This window comes from Porites lutea, chromosome 1 (genome assembly GCF_958299795.1).
Source record: "Porites lutea chromosome 1, jaPorLute2.1, whole genome shotgun sequence".
Taxonomy (NCBI): domain Eukaryota; kingdom Metazoa; phylum Cnidaria; class Anthozoa; order Scleractinia; family Poritidae; genus Porites; species Porites lutea.
In genome coordinates, this window is record NC_133201.1 from 2,040,216 (window position 1) to 2,061,078 (window position 20,863).

The 20,863-nt window shown below is 40.6% G+C and overlaps 2 protein-coding genes and 1 long non-coding RNA gene across 3 annotated transcripts; 1 reads left to right on the forward strand and 2 right to left on the reverse strand.

The window, feature by feature from the left end:
• Window positions 1–713: 713 nt before the first annotated feature.
• LOC140941944 (uncharacterized) lies at window positions 714–7,764 on the forward strand. The gene is made up of 8 exons (XM_073390948.1): window positions 714–765; window positions 2,627–2,865; window positions 3,332–3,474; window positions 3,891–3,998; window positions 4,737–4,809; window positions 6,586–6,729; window positions 6,999–7,250; window positions 7,555–7,764. The coding sequence occupies exons 2-8, from the start codon at window positions 2,655–2,657 to the stop codon at window positions 7,581–7,583; spliced, it is 960 nt and encodes a 319-aa protein (XP_073247049.1). The 5' UTR covers window positions 714–765; window positions 2,627–2,654; the 3' UTR covers window positions 7,584–7,764.
• A 3,311-nt stretch (window positions 7,765–11,075) lies between these two features.
• Window positions 11,076–16,325, reverse strand: LOC140933694 (uncharacterized). Its single transcript, XM_073383308.1, has 3 exons — window positions 16,206–16,325; window positions 13,057–13,398; window positions 11,076–12,135 (listed from the first exon to the last, which is right to left on the reverse strand). The coding sequence occupies exons 1-3, from the start codon at window positions 16,306–16,308 to the stop codon at window positions 11,192–11,194; spliced, it is 1,389 nt and encodes a 462-aa protein (XP_073239409.1). The 5' UTR covers window positions 16,309–16,325; the 3' UTR covers window positions 11,076–11,191.
• Window positions 16,326–17,586: 1,261 nt separating this feature from the next.
• On the reverse strand, window positions 17,587–20,580 carry LOC140933705 (uncharacterized). The gene is made up of 2 exons (XR_012165078.1): window positions 20,376–20,580; window positions 17,587–18,740 (listed from the first exon to the last, which is right to left on the reverse strand). It is a non-coding gene; the product is annotated as an uncharacterized lncRNA (long non-coding RNA).
• Between the last annotated feature and the right edge of the window lie 283 nt (window positions 20,581–20,863).

Genomic DNA, 20,863 nt, shown 5'->3' on the forward strand with positions numbered 1-20,863 from the left:
CTGAGACCGAACATATGTTTCCCACTTCACGCTTCACACATGCGCCGTACGGTCTGGAAAGATTAGGAAATCATGGAGGCCAACGAGAACAAGCGAAAGCTGAGTGTATTTCACTGTTTTGTCTTCAAATTTCGTTGCTTTTAGCGTGTTTTTGATCAACTGAACCTCTTAAGATACTGTGGTATCAAAATAAAACGGAAGTAAAGAGAAACCAAGTCGATTTTTGCAAGTACAATTGATCAGTGTATGGCTCATTCGCTACAAATCACTGTAAGATTATAAAATTGACTTTCTTTATACCCTTTACTAAGAACGGTATATTCAAACTTACAAAATGTGGACTTTCTCCGAAAGGTTTCTGTATTCTACGCAATGTAACAAGGATTATGGTTAAAACGTATAATTGCAGCTGTAACAGGAACATGTATCTTCGGTGATGCAGCAACGTAATATAGATAACGATTGCAGAGTTTTATTTGGAGATATTTTTATTGTGCCTTTCTTGGGTTCTGCTTTGGGATATTTGACAGCAATAAGCAGCCAGGGGTGGGGAAATTTGGTTTATAATTGACTGGAATGATTTGCCCGTGGGCAGGGAATTTGACTGCAAATGCCTATGCCCTCCCCCCCCCCCCCCCCCCCCCCCCCGCCGGTTTTACATTGATAGGCGCATAAATGTTTCTGTTAATCATACTCTCCAGTGTAAACATTCCAATGTTTTTGCTCGTTGTCTGGAAGCTTCAAAGTAAAGAGTTTTGGATCATGGTAAGTGAAAAACATCGAAAATCTAAAACACTTCAGTCCCTAACACAAAGCCCCAACTCGCATTGGAATCGCTAAATTAAGAACAGCTTCCTACTGCTGTGTATTCGTGAAGATGCGTTAGTACTGAATTCCGTTCCATGCCTGAACCAACAGCTCTGCATTGCGTATAATTGTTTAAATTCACGTAGTTTTATGCCATCACCATAAAGCCACACTCGCTTTTATCCTTGGCGTATTGTAATGAGCCGTTATACTTGGGGAAAAAAAGGTGTACGTCAACCCACGTACAGCGCACCTCTCCATAGGTCATTGCGTGCGTATCAGTTGCTTTGCTTTGTAGACTTTGTATTCATGAAACCTGACAGAGTTGCTAGACGTTTTGGATCCCAATTTCGCCACTTCATAAAAGTTTATTTTAAAAAATTGGTTGGGAAGGTAATTTTTTCTATAACCAACCCAGTCTTTCGAACTCATTCAAAAAAGGGAAAATAGAATCCGTAGTTTAATGGACTACACGGCCAAAATCCCGGGGGGTACTCCCTTATATAAGCTATATAGGTATGTGTTGCCCCATCGGTTAGGGTTTTTTCGCCTTTTTGATCTGAAAACAGGTATAGATTTTGCCCATTTTGGTCTGGAATGGGGGATCGTTTTTGAGGGAACTACGGGAGTGTGTGAACGTATTTTATTTTATCACTTCAATTCCAAATGAGTAAGAAAGAAAGAGAAATATGCGAATTCTAAATGGCTTTGAAGAATTTTTTTGTTTCCGCTCTAATCTTAGTAATAATGACATAATTTCTGCCTTTATACTAACGTGAGAAATTTCTGCAATTTGATTGGCTTAGAGCAGTGGTAGTTTAACTTAATTTGAAATACCTACATGTGAAAATTACAAACCTTTGTGGGTAGTAGGATAAACAAATAATAGCATTATTTGTTCGGGATATTTGGCATAAATACCACGACTGTTATTTCAAAATTGTCTCAAATTTCACTCGCCTAACGGCTCGTGAAATTACGTATAACAATTTTGAAATATTCCGCCGTGGTATTTATGCCAAATATCACTACAAATCATGCTATTACCTATACGAAGGCCAGGTCTGAAAACGGGTAAGGATTTTAGAGGTCTGGTCTGAAAACGGGTGTGGAAAATGACATTTTCTGGTCTGAAATACGGTCAGGATTTGAAGAACCGGGCGCCACACTCCCACCAAGAATTCCCAGGAGTACCCACCCCGGGGACAAAATGTGGTGCCCGTCTACTTTTCACCAATTGTTGTTTCATTAATTAATGCCTGTGTTTCTTATCCTGTGTAAATTTGACGGAAAAGGGGTGAATATCACACACAGTTAACATGACCCAGAAAAGAGCCTTTTTGAAATATAAGGATGGGTGGAATAAAGCATGCCTGTTCTCTACCATCTAATTGCTTCTTTGCATATGAGTTCTTGTACCCACGACTTGACCGAATGAACCCATGTAAGGGAATGCAAGACAGTCTTGAATTCTGGATTCCACGCCATGAATTCCGGAATTATGGATACTGGATTCGAGGTCGTTGTCAGTGGAACTTGGATTCGGATTATAATCGTTAACAGGATTCTGGATTCCTTAAGCTAAATTCCGGATTCCAAAGTCGTGGATTCAGTATTCCACAGGCAAAACTTTCCCAGATTCCTGATGCCAAAAGGAAAAATTTCCTGGATTCCAGAATCCGGATTCCCTTACGTACATGGAGGGAAGCTATAGCAAACCCTGCCATTGATTGGCGTGTCAATTAATAGAAATTACTAGCGACTTGATTTTCTTACCTAATTTTCTCCGATAATATTCTTTTATTTATACTGATTATAGTCCAAACCAATTCCTGAAGGCACAAAATATGCAAAAATTTCCGCAGAGCAAGAATATTTTGCAGACTAATAACCCAAGCAACAATATTACTCTGAACAAGCAACTGGACCCAAAAGGCCAACCGTTGAATGTTGTTACCCGCGGACTTTTTCGACAGCTGTCTTCCATCAAAAAGCTCCTCCCTTCATTTGAGAAAGAATCTGATTACTTGACAGTGGAACTTCCCAAACGGCTTGAAGGTAATTAGATGATCATATTTACTCATTTCTTAGTTTTAGAGTCTAAGTAAAAGCAAGAATTTATGTTTAATACAGTAACCATTCGTCCCATGCAAGTTAATCCAAATCTGGTTTTCACGGTGTAGATTAGGAATTGCAGGTCTTGGATTCTGGATTCATTGCCAGTGGAACTTGGATTGGCCGGATTACAGTTGTTAGCAGAATTCCAGGTTCCTTGAGCTGAATTCCTGATATCCATAGCCCAGGATTCAGGATTCCACAAGCAAAAATTTGCCGGATCCTGAAATGCGGATTGCCTTACACTGCATGAGGCACACAATAAACAATACACACTCGTAATCGTGATTTTCAACAACAATTTTATTCCTTTAAGCATTGTGGGTAATGACAGCTTCCTTAGAGGGTACTCTCTATAATACACCATGGTCTTTTGGTAAAGCAAATGATTTTGTTTGTCCATTGGCAGATCATGCAGCAGATCTGGGTTTCACTTTACACGGAGGAAACGATAACCCTTGCTTTCCTGGTGATCCGGGAATTTTTATCAAGCACGTGGTATCTGGGAGTTCTGCAGATAGCATGCTGAGGCCTGGGGATAGAGTATTGTCAGTAAGTTCAAACTCTGTTTAACGCGCTAATTATGTGACTTCAGGAGAGACGTTGCCTCGAAAAATACTCCTGGAATAGATAGTTGTCAGAAACTTAAATGGAACTAACCCCCTCTTTCGCAATTCCAACGGTTTTAACTGATCCTTTAAAATCCGAGTAAAATTACTTAGAATGAAACAACAAAGATATTGCTACAAGAGAGGTTAGAAGTAGTTTTATATAAACAAATCAAGATTACCAACAAGATCAAGAGCTCGTCTCAGTAACCTGTACAACCTTTAAATGAGATTTCGTCTTCAAACTAATTTAGATCTACGTTGTGAGCAAAATTTTATTACTAAAAAAATCTGTTATGCTGGTAAACTAAAGCCACCCTCTTAACTAAATTCAGGGATGTTTCTCTTTGTTTCCTGTAGATAAACGGAATTAACGTCAGTAACGTTCCAGTGAAATATGCACGTCAAACAGTGAGAAAAGCCAAAAATGTTGTGAGACTTGAAATCAAGAAAGCACCAAAAAGACAGGTGAGGCCGATTTTAAACCGCTTAGAACACTGCTCCTGTTTGTAACGATCAATGTTCACGCCTAGGCAGAGTTGTTCGAATCCCCGTCAGCGATTATGCTGGATCAACTACGAACAGGACATATGAGTTGTCATGAAAACCAGAGGCGGATCTAGGGGGAGGGTGCAGGGGGTGCCCACCCCCCCCCCCCCCCCTGAGATGACCTGCGGTTTTCTAATACAACTGGTATTCTGCAAAAAAAAAAAAACATGTGGTTTATTGGTGTTGAAGTAGAGCAAGAGACGAGCGCACCCCCTCCTAAAAAAAATCCTGGATCCGCCCCTGAAAACTAGCTCTGGAGTTTAGCCAGTCGTCTTTAGAACAAGTCGGCTCTACTCTGATACACAGCCGTTGGCTGTGAAGCCGACTAAGTCGGCCATGAACTGATTTAATCTGGTCAAAGACTTTTTTTAAATTAAAAAAGGGACATAGTGGAACAAAAAAGAATGGCGTTACTGCGTACAAGTGGATGTTCCCGGGCATTCTCTCCTTTTATGCAAGTCTTTTTTCACGTGGTGCCTACCCATACGTGTATTAACTCCCATACGGCCTCACTGAGAAGATAGAAAGGCTGGCATGGCATGGTAAAAATAGCGTGACAGGCTAAATCTTGCATGCCTTGGCTAAATAACTAACAGAAAACCATGAGCAAACTTTTTGAATAGAAACGGATTCTTTCTTTTTTCTTTCCGATGGCAGCAAAGAATAAACGAAGCCATTAAAAAAGAATACCAACTGGAGAATCCAGTGTTCTGTAACGAGCAAATTGAAGGTAAAAATAGTTAATGCTTTGTTTTTTGTTTATAGCGAACCATTTCTTCACTCAGCAAATACATTTTCTATGGTCCTTCGGGTTATATACCGGCGGCGGGGAAGTTCTCAACAAACGTTTATACGGGGAGGCTCCGCCCCGAGGTCTAACCCCTTACCCTTTTATATACCATTTTTCACGGAAAAGGTAGGCCTTTTGTATACCTTCTATTGACAAATGGTACCCTTTCACATACCTTGTTTATAACTTTGCATCCCTTTTAACTGCTGCCATAGGCTCCTATTTTTTAAATACACTGTCTTTTAGGAATCAATCATAAAAATAGAACGTTTGCTCGACTTTTTAAAGCCATAAAATTCATCTGTTAGCCCTTTTGGGCCCTTTTACTGAAACCCAAATGACAACAACAAAAACACCAAAGGCTTTATTTGCATGACCATAAAGGAATTACAGTATTGCAAAAGCTATTAGTCTAAATTTAAGTACTAATTCAACTAATTAGTACGTGCAAAACATTACAAAACGTTACAGTTTCCCTACCCTATCATACATTTCAAAGGGTGAAATCCCTACCCTTTCATGTACCAGAAGCCTGAAAAAGGTACCTCTTTCGGGCGGAGCCTCCACGTATAGGCCATTATAGGAAGACCCCTCCCCCCCCCCGGGGGGGGATATATATGAAGAAACCGTCGTAATCTCGCGAATAAAACTAACCTCGAAAAGACTAAAGCGTCTTTTTGACAGCTGACTCACTCTATATTTTCCTCGCACACCTAGGCTGTTCACCGTCCCTTTATTTTTTCGCAAGATCGTCAGGATCGAGCCCTTACCTGGTCAGTATTTTTCCCGTCTCTTCTCAAACTGTCCCCCGCCCCCAAGTAGATTTGACACTTCTACAAGATGGTCGCCTGTAACGCACTGTGCTCCATCTCGACGATCTTAGGGAAAAATAGGGAATTGTTATAAACAATTATTGGATGAGGTTTTTGTGATATCCAGAATAATTAAGGTCGAGGTAGGGGCTATCAGCCGAAGCCGAAGGCTGAGGCTGATAACCCTTACCGAGACCTTGATTTTTCTGGATATCACAAAAACCTCATACAATAATTATTTTATTATACATTGAACGAATTTTTTATTCCTCGCTTCGACATAAAATGTTTTCAAATTTTGTGCCAACTCTTTTTTTTTCTCAGGTTCTTAGATATTTCTCTTTCACGTATTGCCACCTTCGTCGACCTTTTTGTGTTTTGTGAGTCCTTGTCTTCCACTATTTCTCGATGTCTTGCTCAGTCAACGAAGCAAACCTGGAAGTCATGTTTTTGCTTCTTCACCGACGGCAAGCAACACAAAGCGCGCGAACTTGACATAATTACCCTTAGAAATCATGCACCGCGGTCATACATGACATGATCATACCCGTGACCTTGAGTGTCCTTGACATGATTATTGTATAATCTGCAGCTAGATGACGTCCCAGGAGCAGATTTCGAAAACCACGAAGCACTTTCAGCCAATCAGAAGAGATAGTGGGTTGAATGTATAATAAACAGCCCTATTGCAAACACGACTTCCGACAGTTTTGGTGTTCTAAAGCGTTACAGAAAGCAAATGGCCAATCAATACAACAAATACGAATGAAAGGGATGGGCGAAGTATAACTGAAGGATATTACTTCTGTTTGATGCTTTCTTTAACTGATCACCCTTTCGCTTTATTCGCTGCACTCAGCAAATTCTTAAATGGTAACCTTGGAATAACTCTTATGATTGACAGGATTTGAAGACGCCTTCTCTGTGTTTGATGCAAACGGAAATGGCAAAATCAAAGTGACAGAAGTATTCCCCCTCATTCGCTCACTTGGTCACAATCCTATTGAGGCTGCAGTGTGGTGCTACTTGAACGAACTGGACCTAGCAGGTCAGCTGGAACAGTTTATCTATGGCCGGCCCTTCCCTTGCGATTTGTGGGTGTGGGTGGGGATAGGGAATGGCGGTGGGGTATTCTTTCTTCCTCTCTCCTAGACTTTGCAAATAAAAAACAGGCTAAAAAAGAATAAAACGAAAGCAATCATTGGCGCACAAATCTACAAAACAGTCCGATTTGTAGATCTCCAACAGTTTTGAGATGACGGATATTCGCCGTATTCGTTTTTAATTTTTCTCTGTCCTTTTTTTTTTCAATTGAAGGAAAAAGGAAAATAACTTTTGTGGAGTTCGTCAGAGTTATGGAGTCTTTGATAACAGATGAAGAACGCGAGGAAAGTGGTTGCATTGACGCTGTCCGGGTTTTTGACTCGGATCAACGAGGTTATATCAGCTTGAACGAACTACAAGTGGCATTAAGCAGCATGCCGGGAAGTGCGCAGATGAAAGAATTTGAGTTGCGAGATATTTTACAAGAAGCTGATCCTGATGGAGACGGCAAAGTTAAAATTCAGGGTGAGTGGATTAGCCTTATGATAAAGGAAAATAATAAACGTCAAACGGCATACGCTCGTGATTATTTTCTCGGTATGGCCAGCTTCATGTGCGCATTGCCACATCACCCTGGAAGAGTATGATGTCATACGTGGGTAGATCTCTTGGTTCGTCGTGTAAAACACAACGGGGCCCCCGCGAGAAATGGTGCTAAATTGAACCACAAAGCAAACAACTTTCGTTACGCACAATTTTCCATCATAAAGGAAGAAAATGCCTAGAAAGAAATAAAACATTAATTATTGCCTATCTTTTTCCTCATCAGATTTCCAGCTACTTATTGACCGTCAATGATAATAGTTAGGATCAAGCAAAACTCATTTACAACAACATGTTTATATTGTATGGATAATAAGAGCTGAGAGCATTAACTTATGAAGTAAAATTCCTTGCCTTGTCAACCATTGGTTGACCCCACGACTACAGTACTACGCGGCAAGACCGCAAGGTCATTTGGGTAGCTTTAAATCCTATATATTTCTAGCCTGCGAAAACATCCGTTTCTCCTCGCTCTTCGCTGCTGGGGACGTTTCGCGCGGAGGAACAAACGTCCCCAGCGGCGAAGAGCAAGGAAGAAACGGATGTTTTCGCAGACTAATATATTTCGGTCCTTAATTCGTGATATTTAGTGCATAAGATGAGCTCAAGAAACCTTGTGATTTTACGACGAAGGGCTCGCTTCATCACTGAGTTTTGCTAGTACCCAATTGGCTAGAACCCAAATTCCTGTGCGGTCTTGTCGCGAAGGCCAGTACAGCCAGTACTGCAGGCAAAGTTTATTGTAATACAGCTGCATAATATACCACAGGAAAGTACCACTCAGAAGCTTTCATTTGAAAGATTACAACATAGGATTTCTTTCACAGACTCAAACTGAGAAAGTAACTACCTTGCACAGCATCATAAAAAAACTCTAGAGGACCGTCAACTTTCAGGATCGTCTGTCTTTCCACAGTTAATACTTGTTTACATTGTACACTACAGTCAATCATTAATTAGGTTAACAATAATTTATAACAAAATATTAAAAAGCATCAGAAATTGGGACGTTTTAGGCTAAACTGACTTGTGCGCGTCCAGACATGTGGAGGCGAGTTGTGATAACTAACGATATCGGACTTCAAGAATTTCCTTATCAGCAATTCTATAATCGATAGTCATCCGTTTGTTCTGTTCAATGCTCTCTTCTAACATCCGTGTTATTTCGCGGTTGTTTTGACCCAGGGGTATCTTAAGATTCTGATAAATTTCAATCCCCGTATATACATTCACCACATGTCGTTCCCAGGCTACGCTCCAGTGAATTCCGGGCGTCATCACCACACCTCGGATCTCCATGATCTCAGCTTCTTCATCATCGTCGTCATCCTCCTCTTCCGTGGCCTGGTCTTTCCTCTCTTCGCTCTTGCTCATGTTAGTGGTATCACTTTACCGTGTTTTCCTATGGTTAAACACAACCTTGTTTCCAGAAAAATCCTGGGAACCCTGGAAATGAGGTTGTGGTTAGAAAGACTTTAGCTACTTTCAGATTGCCCATAAAACAAATTATTCCGCTCTTCCGCACCCCGAAAAAAATTAAATACCCTTTACATTGTACTTCTAATTTCTTCTGGGAATTGAGAGCAAAAAAGCAATACTTATACATTTTGGAGGAGGGGGGGTGGGGGTGGAAGGGAACAAGGTGTACTATTGAAAGTTATCAAGAATGAATCTTTTTTGGAAGAGACAGGTTATGGGGAACGGACTCCAAGGTAAGGCAGATAATAGACCTCTTTGGCTTGTATGTTTTGTTTTCCCAAAAGAGGTCCCAGGGGAACTGGGACCTTGTCCCTTCATAAATTATGCGTACATATGCACGTGAATTAGACATAAATTAACAGTTATCTAGCGTATTATCACATGGCCTGTATTGAGAATACAAAACAAGCAAGCTGAAGAGGTCTTTTGACTTCAACTTTTACAATTACAATAAACTAACTCCCACGGTCATAGGTTCTTCAGGCTTGGGCCAAGTGTAAATATATGCTGTTTAGTTCACTTTAGTACAATTTCCTAAACCAGGGGAAAAGTAAGTGCTTGAAATACACCTATCTGCGGTCACCTTCATTTCTTTCAGTTTTAGGTGCATGCGTACTTCCATAAACAATATGAATGATCATAAGAGAGCGGAATTTTGTCATACTTTTGTAAAACATATTTGCCTAAAACTGAAAATTACCTGAACTGTTGTGACGCCGATATAGAAGAGCGCGCTGTCTTTGATGTCTAAGAAGCTATGCAAGGAATTTTAAACTCCAGTAGGGATTACTATTCAGGTACTTAATTTTAAGGTCATAGTGACATACTAGCTGCACCGATCCACAGAGCCAGACAATGACGAAAATAAAATGCGTAGAAAGAAATTTCAAATGACTAAACCCTATTCCATTGCTGATAGTTTGACTAACGGTGCTTGTGACTGTTCGAAAACTGAATAACACGCTTAAAGACTAGTAGCACTGCATTGTTTACACGCAGCTTAAATGAAGTGCTTTCCGCTTTATATGAAAGAAAAGATCAACAGTTTTAATCTTTTGATCGCCTCGCTAGCCACTCCAAAGGGCCCTCTCGGTTTGTAAACTGTGTGGATCTTTTCTTAATAAGGGTCATCACTGTGGAACGTTTATCCTAACGAGGTATCGATTATCTAAACATACATAAACCATTAGCGAGGCCATATACCCTCCTAGGGAAATTTGGTCTTCTAAAAACAGTCAGGGACATGCGATATTCAGGTGGGGTACATACAAACCGTGAACCGTCAAAACTGCATTCCATGAATTATTTTTTGCTTCTGTTTACAAGAGCAAATGTTAAACACTACGTTGCTTTTCAGATACCCGATGTTAATTTATCTACATCTACTTACAAAATTTATCCCGCAAATGCAGACCCCCTCAGTCTCCAACTTAGTGTTTTGCGTCGATCCGATGACGAACTCTGCTCCGTGTGGGTGAACACGCAAATAGGCCAGCTGCCAGCTGTCAACAGTTATGTGCTGATAGAAAAGAGCCTGCGTGGTTGGCCCAAAGGAACAGTATGGGTCGCGAGACAAATGATGCGCGCGAGAGGAGAACACGCGCGAGGAGATAAGAAGCCTCCCTCGCGGTCATCGCTGCCGTTCCTGTTTCTGATTTGGTTCATAAACCTTTAATTTTTGTGTGGGTAGACAGGAAAATGAATTTGGTTCGGAAAACTGATGAAAGGACGACAATAAGATACGGATAAAATTTGAATGAAATTTCAACACTACTGAAACCTTTTGCTTTTTGTTTGGACTAAAGACCACGAGAATAAACAAATTCCGGCCTTTGACAGAGAGAGACAGCAATTAACATTCGCCAAAGGTCAACTGATGAGTCACCCATTATCTTGACGGAAAGGGGCATCTTGTTTCGTACAAAGTTCGCCTAGCCGAGTATTAGTGTTCCATAAAGATGAGCCATCAGACAATGTTTTGAATTTTCCGAACCCAGTACATCGTTGTTAAAAAAAGAAAAAAACTCTTTCAGGACATGGACCATTCAACCACAGGTCGGCAACCCCATGCCCAGGGCTTCTCAGGGAGAAGCCATGGGAACGAGGTTAATTTGTTGGGTCCTGTTCGGATAGCCACACGTTTCTCGCCCTCAGTGACTGCCGACGAGGAGTTCGGGAACCCCGTACTATAAAATACAGACCGGTTTCTAAACTAGCTCTGTTTTTTATTAATAGCTTCTTAACATCATTCAGGGACTGCTGGAAAATTTTTCCCGAAAATGTTGTCTAATGATTTAGTAAGCTTTTTGTCCATGTTGCTAAACTTTGTCGGATTAGCAAAATCTAGTTCAAATAACAATTCTTTCGGTCAGCGGTTATCTTCTTTAGCTCTTAGTTATTGCATTTTCTTTCTCACCAGCCTCGTTCTCATTTAACAGCTCAATATAATCGGCCTCATCTGTGTCCTCTCTTTTCAGTGATTGGTCAATCACCTGGAAAACGGTGGAGGCTGCTTCTGTGCCTTCCTCTTTTCGAACAGAAACTGGTGGTGGTTTTAATGTTTCATATGCGCAGTCGACGGCGGCTGTAGTTTCCTGTGACTTTTCTGTACTTGTCTGATCTCTTTTGGTGTTTGCCTCGAACTCCTCATCACTTATGATCTCGACGTAATCATGAATTGATTCTCGTAAGTTCGAACTCCCAGCTCCATTTGGGTGTTTTCTGTCAGTGGAGACCTGAGTTACATCCTGGCACCCATTTCTTAACAGTAATGTTTGATACAAATGCTTTTCTTCTTGATCTCCTTTGATATCTGTCGCAGCATTCTTTGTTGCTTCTTGTAGACGCAGCGAAAGAAACTGATAATTTGACTTTTTTGGAGATCTTTCAATGGGATGCTGATTTGTCTGCCCGTCTCCCACAGATTCTAAAATCTTCAGGTAGTTCGAGGAGGGTGGATCTAACATGCATGATTCTACTCTCTGGTACACATGTGGCTCTTCTTCTTGCTGGCAAGCGGCATCACTAGACTGCGCATCCTCTTTACTTTTTCTTCCACTCCACCGACGAAGCACACCATCGAGTGTAACAACTTCCGGGGTGGCTGACGGAAGGCAACTTTCAACCGTGTCTATGTCCAAAGCAAAATTTTCGAACCCATTCCGACAAGTATGTTTGCGACTCAGGGTCCCGTGCTCAATAGTGGTCAGCTGACCTGTTCTTCTCCGCTTTACTCTGCAGCAAATGTAGTAAGTGAACCAAACATTGAGAAGGAAAGAGACAACTGCCAAGCAAGCCAGGAATATTATCACGATCACTGGTTCAAATACTGAAACAGAAAACAGTTTCCTTATGCCCTTTAATTATTTGAGTGTCAATGTATTTAGCATGAAAGTGCTAATTGCGGACACTATTTTTAAGTCTCCAACTGGAGACGGGACCGCCATTGGTCATCCGAGCCACGTGAAGGTCTCGCCGCTTGCAGTGCAAAGGGAGTACGTTCATTTTTCAGTTATGAAATAATGGTCCGGCCCTGGGAATTGAACACACGACCTCCCGCCAGTAACTGAGAAACTAACGACACGAGCTTGCCTGTTAAGATACTCAATGCGAACCTTATGCTCGATCTTATGAACAAAATTCTCAAAAAGCGTTCTTTCGCCAAGTAATCGGCTCCTGCATTCGGTCAATACATATCAATGGTAATTTTTATTAGGCCTCGTATGATTAAACGTCCATGCAGTGCCTCCTTAAGCAAGCTATAAGAAAATTTTCAAGGTGTACACATTTACCTGTCTGTTATTTATTTGGTTGTTGTGTGATATTATTGTCTTGAACCTCTAAAAATGTATTTTCAATCCCTTGCTTTTTTTCCGTGGTCGGATGGAAGATGTTAACTTTTGTGGAACCCTTATTGTGCCTAGGAGTCCGTTTGTCGAAAGGCCCGGTAACTTTTCCCCATCGGGCCCGAAGGTAAGATTTAAAATCACTGAAAACCTTTTGAGTAGTAGGACAGTTCCTACCTCAAAAACCAGTCAATCTACTTCTTTTTTTTTGATAGTTTCATTGTATCATTTTCAAAATTATTGAAACTTTGATCTCGAGTAAAAACACGGCAAACATTAAAACAACTCTCCGGGCCAGAAATGTTATCGGGACTTTCAAGAAACGGGCCCCTGCAGGTATCACTCACCGTCTCAAACATTACCCCACCATATGTTAAGCAATGCAAAATATCAATAAATTTTACCAGTTCTCTTGCCGGGTGGAGAGCAAAGGACACCAACGTCCATGCTGTGGTCACACGACTTATTAACGACATAATTCCTCCAGCCACCATGTTCACACTCAAGCAGTGATCTCTCATTCCCTTCACAATCAACATCTTTAAGAAATATTGCGCCTGAGCCTGCACCAAACCCTGCCATAGGAACAGCGGCGACTTCATTAGAAAAGCTCAGCTGTTTGCAAATAACGCGGGCGTCATTTAGGTTCCAGCCCTTGTCGCATATTGTGCCCCAGATCTCCCCGTCTTTGCTGATTTCCACTCGTCCGCCATATGAAAGGGTGGATCCCTTCAAACGGACGTGAACTGGAGAAACAAAAACAAATAATGTTGGCCTTTACTTGTTTGCAAAAATGACGGAGTCATGGACATGATAGAATAGTGAGTTAACGCAGCAGGACGGCAGGAAGAAGAGGACGACAAAACACTTGTGTGACAAACGCTACAAGGTTACTACTTACGTGTTTTGTCGTTACCTTCACTTAACACATATGTCTTCTGGTCCTTTACAAAAGGTTCTGTTTAAAAGAAAGTGAAATTTGCTGAAAAGTTGTTTCAAGCAAAATCATTGTCACGCTTGTCACACAAGGTTTGCCTTCTTCTTTCCTGGCCGTCCTGTTGCGTAAGTCCACTAATGCCTCTTGCAAAATTGCTGCTATTAAAGCATCTCCCCCACCCAGGAAGGTTTTGCTTGTGAAATCTGGAATCCTGGGCCTCGGCCCAAAGAATCCGGAATCCCGCTAACTATTGGGATGCGGAATCCAAGTTCCAGAAATCCGGAATACAGTACTCGACTGGAATCCGGAATCCGTAGCATGATAATTACACTGAAAATTAAGAAGATCTGTTTCAGCCCTAAAATGTCAGTTCAGCCCTGTAGGCCAAATTCTGATTCAGCCCTTCCTGGAGCCATTTGAGCACAATTTAGACCAAAAAAGCTCAATCAAAAAGCTATTCCAGCCCACGGTAGGGCCCATTTCAGCCCTGGGACTAAATCAGCCCTAGCTAATTGGACTGTATTGGCCCTGATGTAAGGGAGCCAAGTAAGACTCAAACATGGGACTGTATTTTACTCACCGAAACGGCCCTATTTTTAGGGCTAAAACAGATCTTTCTGATTTACAGTGTAATTATAGTGTATTATGATATGTGTTTCTTACGCTAAAATGATACGAGTCACAAACCTAACGTGTATTAAACACTCATAAAAGAATATCTCTGTCCCGGTTTTTAACTAAAATATATACGGAGGATCCGGTTCTGGACTCTATGGGCCCAACACAATTTTTCCGTCACTTAGCTTAATTTGCTAAAATGTTGCATTAGATTAGCTGTAGCACTTTAGAAGAAATATTTGACTTTGATATTGGAGCTTAATTTTTTACCTCTCTCGTCGAAAATATTCGTGTTGCCAAGACAAATGCCCGGAGGGGGACTCCGCATATGAAAGGGGTGGGGATGCTCGAGGGAAATTTTGAATTAAACCCCTAAATGAGACCGATCTTGGCGTGGCCCGGGCTCTTTTTGACCCCTAAAAGAGACCATGTTAAAACACAGACAAATGAGAAAACTTGGATTATATGAATGGAGTAAATAAAACGAATTAAAAATATACATATCAAATATATATTTTCATATTTTGTCGCGTGCAACCCTAAACGAGACCTTCACGGCTAAATATGATGGCGTTTTGCACCCTAAGTGAAACCAAAATTCGAAATCTAAACCCTTAAGCGAGACGACGAGCATCCCCACCCCTTTCATATGCGGAGTCCCACCCCCGCGGACAAATGCTTCGATTTGATTAATAACAGCAGGCCCAAACCAGTTTCCTTGAAACAAAAACAACAAATTGAACAACAGCGACAACGATGGACTTACATCCAAACGATTTTTGGGTAAACTTGTCTGTTTGTAACACGAAATTAAAGTTCAATTTACATGTAAGTCTATTTTCATATAAGGTATGTGGGGATTAATTAGTAGCTGATTTATTTAGAATTTCTGCGAGTCAATGTGGGGTATTATCCCCATAAGGTATAAAAGCCCTCTTCGTTGAATAAATAACAAACCATTCATCGGGTGTCAGTTGAGTTTACTAAATAGTGTCAATTTACATTGTTTTCTCCTTTATTTTCGTAAAATGAAAACGTCAAAAGGAAGTCGAAAGCCATAAAAGGACTAAATTATTCAGTCTTGTACCGTATACTCAACGCGATGCCCGCTTTGAAATAAAAATAAATAAAAACGATGGACTCCACTCGTTATTTTAGCCAAAACTGCAAAGAAGTTTTTAAAAAGGCATTATGAAACTTTGTTCTGTAAAGAACTGATTCAAATTTGATGCGTTTGAGGTCAAGTCGAAACTCTGAAAAAAAATAATCCGATAGTTTGTTTTTAAAGTAAATGTTTAAAACTGCGACAAGGGATATTCAATCTAAGATATACCACACCTTGCGCCATAGAAAAAGTAGAGAAAAGGGTAAAGCGGATGCGACCAGAATTCTTATTCGAATATTTCGGCATCTCTTTCTTGGACTTCTAAGCTGGAATGCTGATCAAATGACGCAGGAGTTTTGACGCAGTTTTAGTTGGAAAGGAACTTAGCTCTTATAATTATAAATGAATGTCATGCCATAATTGCGTAAACTGAAGAACGTCTCTTTTGAGTCTCTTGACACCAAATTTTGGAAATTTTAATCCGCCCAAGTTCATGCATTTTTCAGTGGGATTGTTTCTTTTTTTTAAGGCCTACTTTCTTTCAGAAAGCCGCTCTTTTCCTACCTTCCATCCGTTTGTTGCAGACATTGTTTGTTTTAGTATTTTGATTTAGAAACGATCTATTTTGATCCGTGGGGAGACAATCGTCGTACCCACTTCTTGCAATTTTTCTTTAAATTTGTTATTAAAAATGAATTAAAATCTTTATTCAGAGGTTATAAAATAATTTTTAAAAATATACCTTACGTTACAAAGATTAAACAGCATTAAAAAAGAACTTAGATTAAGTTGTTATTTGCCATTCTATGTAGGGGGTTTCTGAAGTTGATACCCACCTTTGCTGGAGGTTTTAAAGGTTTACAGTTTTAGTCCACAAAAAAGCTTCTTCTTACCTTTGTAGTCCGCTTGAACATCCTCACTATTGGTGAAGTTCTTCTTTCCTAAGATCTCTTTGGTAGTAACGATGAGAAAAACCGTAATAAAGCAGGCATTCATGGTGAAATTGCGGTTTGTTGATTTTGTCTTTGTAAACACATTTTTAACTAAGAATACAAAAGAAGATATGCCTTCCCATGTCATAGCAGTCACGATGTCACGAAAATGCCCTGTCTTGCATGGGTGACAAAATAAGGGGGACAGGGGGTCCAAACCCCCCTCTTCCCGTATTTTAAATTTCCTGCTCCGTCTTGGCTTCCTCCGCTTTAGCCCTTTTTCGAATAGAAAATATCAAGCATTATTGCGTCATTTCCCCCTTTTTCGCCCGCTTCCCACCCTTCTAGGCTCTCACTTCCCGCGGCCTTTTCCAACCCGCCCGCCATACCCCTCCCGGACCCAAATTCGCCCGTTCTCCTAACTCCGTGTCCTCCCCAAATAGCCATATCATGTCCTCTTTTTTCCTTAAACTCACTGAATTAATAAATAATAAATAATTAATAGTTAATTAATAAAGCCGTGGTGATTGCAGGCTTCCTCGTTTTTGAAACCTACGCTATCAACGTTTTTAAAGCAGGTGTAAAATGCCAGGAGACACGCCAGAACTTTCTCCACCCCGAGTATTTCTGTGTTCTTTATCGAACAAATAGACACACCAATATACCCCCCCCCCCCGCCCCGGGACCCTGACCAAACACGGGCACTTGACTCGTATCCTAGTAGGGGTTGGAGTGGCGCCATATGGGAGGGGGGTTCTGTGGAAAAATGCCTTTATCTTTCGTGTTTTCATTGCATGTCATAGAATATACACAAGCCTCGATCAGAAATAATGGCGGGGAATGTGCTGAATGGGATGTTGGATTTTTGTTTAAATAACTCCTGATGCACCTTTCAGTTACGTTCGTTCACCGTGTTATGGAGACCTTCCTTTGACGATCAAGCGTTCCTTTTAAGCAAATGTTCTTAGTGGGCTCAGGTAATGCACATCATGGAAATTATTTCGACTTTCACATCTTAAGACCACTGGAACGTCTAACCAACCGCTCCGCGTTCTAGTATTGAATCAACAGGGTGACAGGGGATCAAACGGTTCTTGCTAGCAGGGGCGTTGTTACCTGTACGTAGGGTACGCAGTCTTTAATGATATATTTAGAGAAAAGGCGGGAAAATAGAGCGCACAAAGCAGAGGGTCACAATGGAGTTAACCTTCAACCGTCAAAGCTACCACCTCATTGAGACCTTCGCAGCAACCTCGGCTATTGTCTTCGCAGTAAACGAAGTAGGGAACATAGGGACAGTGTGGCAAACAGCGGTAAGAAAACACTCATTTGTAACTATAAGTCTGAGATACCTCTAGCTTGATGGCTTTATTCATAATACAGAAAGCGATTGACACGCTTCAGTTAATGAACCCAAACATGCAACAGGCGACAAAGAACTTTACAACTTACGTAGGTCCTTTCATTTACAGTAAAAACGCAAAAGCACTAACAAAGTAACCTCACCTCACAGAAAAAGTGTGAAAAAAATGTTTGTTTAACCATTAATGCCAAAAAAATGCTAGCATAATCGGGAAGGGGCTAGTTCGGGGGGAGGAGGGGGGAGCATAGGGTGTATCCCGGCATATCCTTGCTACAAACATGCTTGCGTCAGCCCCTTCATCACCCACCCAACCATGAAAGGTTGTCCACACCACGGGGTCTACGTCCCCTACAATCAACTGACAGCATACATCAGACAGCTGGTATCCTTTTTGTTTACATATACCCCTAGTAACAAGAATCAAAGCCTTAGTCATCAATTCAATTCAATCCCAACATCCTAGTATCGCAAAAAAAAAAATAGATTCTAACTGAACACTGACCGTTTCTAGTACTTTTTCATTCTGTTTTTCTTGAAAATAGTTTTTAGTTTTTAGACACACAAATATATACAGGCGACAGGCAGTCTATAAATCTTTATAGACCTTCATTAATCCATCAATTTACTTGTCGGAAAATAGCCTGAGAGAAAGCCACTCAAGAAATGGCGAGGGTTTCATTGGTTCATTTTTTTTACTGAAAAGTTCCAAAAGGGACCTTTTCCTTGTCACTTGTGCTGCTCTTATTTTTGGAGGGCCTTTCTTTAGGGGACGCTCGCCTTGAAGGTACCATAATAATGCTTTCCATCGATCCCCTTAAAAAGGCGCTTGTAGGTCTTGGTGGTTTGGCCCCGCTGATCCCTTGCTCGTCGAACTCTATCGCAATTGTAGGATTTTTGTACGAACAGGAAACTCTGCGGGTATTCTGCAGGGCGGTGATAAGATTTCCAAGCTGCTGCACTGATTTCACCAAAATTATAACCACGACAGAGAGTAATGCTACCAGAGCTACAAGAACGTAGGAGAGGATTCGCACCGGGTCTTCCATCAGAAAATGCTTGTCACTCTGACCGTGAATTGTATAGTGTATTATTCCAACTTTTGAAGAATGCTTTTCTTTTCTGGAATTGTGTACCTACCATCAAAAAGATCATATATTTCCTAAGCTTATAAAACACCGATCTTCGAACAGGCTGCAGTGAAACGTTATACCCCAGATCTTGATAGCTAATGCACGTTCGATATGTTAAAATTCTAACACGACTCCGAGGCTTTCTGGTCATATTTTTACATTGCTTTGGTTTTCTTTGTGCTCAAATCTCTTCTGGGAATTGCGAGACAATGGAGTCGAGTAAAAATTGCAATTTTGTCCAAAAATCCTCGGAGTCAAGTTAGAATTTTAATACATCGAACGTGCAGGGCCATTGATTTATACCTCCATTGCAAGAGTACAAACATCCGGGAGTTAATAGGTTAAAGTACCCGGAGGAAGTGACGTCATGCTTTGGAACTAAATGAATCCTAAATAATGATTGTAATGTTTTCTCTGATTTTTTTGCTTTAGTATTTTCTTTCGTTACTAAAAGGTTCTTTTGCAAATTCTTCTAACGTGCATCTGTCATTTTTTAGCTGCATTCAGTTTAAAAAGCTAAAATATAATCACTTTGCTGCCAGGGTCGAAAAACACATCCTCGATGCTAAGACTAAAGCTTCGGTAAAACTGTCAACAAACATGTGCAACTTGTTTTGCAACATTTCTGCAAAACGAGTTGAAAAGCGGCGATGTTTCGCGTTTTACAACCCTCGTTTAAACCTGTAGTTAACTCCCTGATTTGTTGCAAGACAGGTTTGATTTTTGGGTGGTAAATTGTGCAACATCACTATTCAGCTGGTCTTGCAGCAATGTTCCAAGACAAGTTGCATGTTTTTGTTGTTGCCCTTTTTACCATATACCTAAAGACGAAGTGTTAGATCGAGATTTAGGACAATTACAAGAGACCTTCTTGGTCTGTTAATTAGTGAGTTTTTCTCCTTTGGTTAAGAACATTTATTTAGATGGCTGGCGTTATTTGCCTTGTTGTCAATGCCATGCAGTTACCGGTAATAATTTTAGATATTGATTCGCTTAACTGACTGAAAATGTTTTGCCTTTGTTCACAGTTTTAACAAACACTCAATAAGCTCCGTTTTTTTTTCAACCAGCCCACAATGTTTTGTCACTTCTGAAAAGAAAAGTGCTGGAATTAATTTTACAATCGAATTATATGCGTTTTATAACCTTAAAAATAAAATCATTGTTGTAAACTTGTGCAGGGACTCTCCTCGTAAAGCACAAAAGGGTTTGCTGAGAGCTCCTGCCCAGGTATAATATTATTCTATATTATTCTGTAATAAGTATGTGAAAGGGCAAATAAAAATAAATGAAATAAGAATCATGAAATGAAATTGTCGTGAAGTACTACGCCATCTTTGCTCCAGGGGTCATGGCAACCCAGACAGCCGAGATCGATCTCCTCGCACGGCTTGGGCACAAGCTAAGCTCCTCGCCCCATCAAGTTAACAATAAAAAGAATTTACGTAATGTATGATATCTAAATATGTTGCATAAAAAGTTGCTTTGGCTATGTTATAAAAAGAGCGATAAATCACAGTGAATGTTTTCCCGCGGATCAGTCCTAGATCCCAAGATGTCCTAGCTACGATGGCCTTCGTAGAGGCCGGAGATGCCTTGGATACCACAATAAAATTACGAATTCCTTTCCGTACGTACCTGGCCGGCTTTTTTGATTGTCTCAGTCTCAATTTTCCGTTGTGTATGTCAATGTAGTCAAAACCCTCCGTAGAACCTATTCATTCTTTCAAACGAGGATAGCAAACACAGCTTACAATCTGATTTAAAAGCCAGGAAGTAGTCTCGCTCACGCGGAAACTATCTTGGGTAAATATGTGTCACGTGAAAAAATTTTGACCTCTCGTTAGTCTATCTAATGTTTACTATGACGATAAAATGATTAACTGTCTCACAAATTTAAGGATCGAAACTAGTCATATACCTGTTTCGTTGTTTTTGTTGTCAGCACAGTTAAATGTAAATGTGCCGCAACCGGCTAGGGATCGTTATTACTGATGAGAGAATTAAAAATTATCTTGAGGAAATCAAATATAAAGGTTCACACACTAACTGGCTTAATTTCCGCCTCATATCAGTTACACTCGTAAAGAATGTCACTGAACAGAGCCCATATCCTGCACTGACCT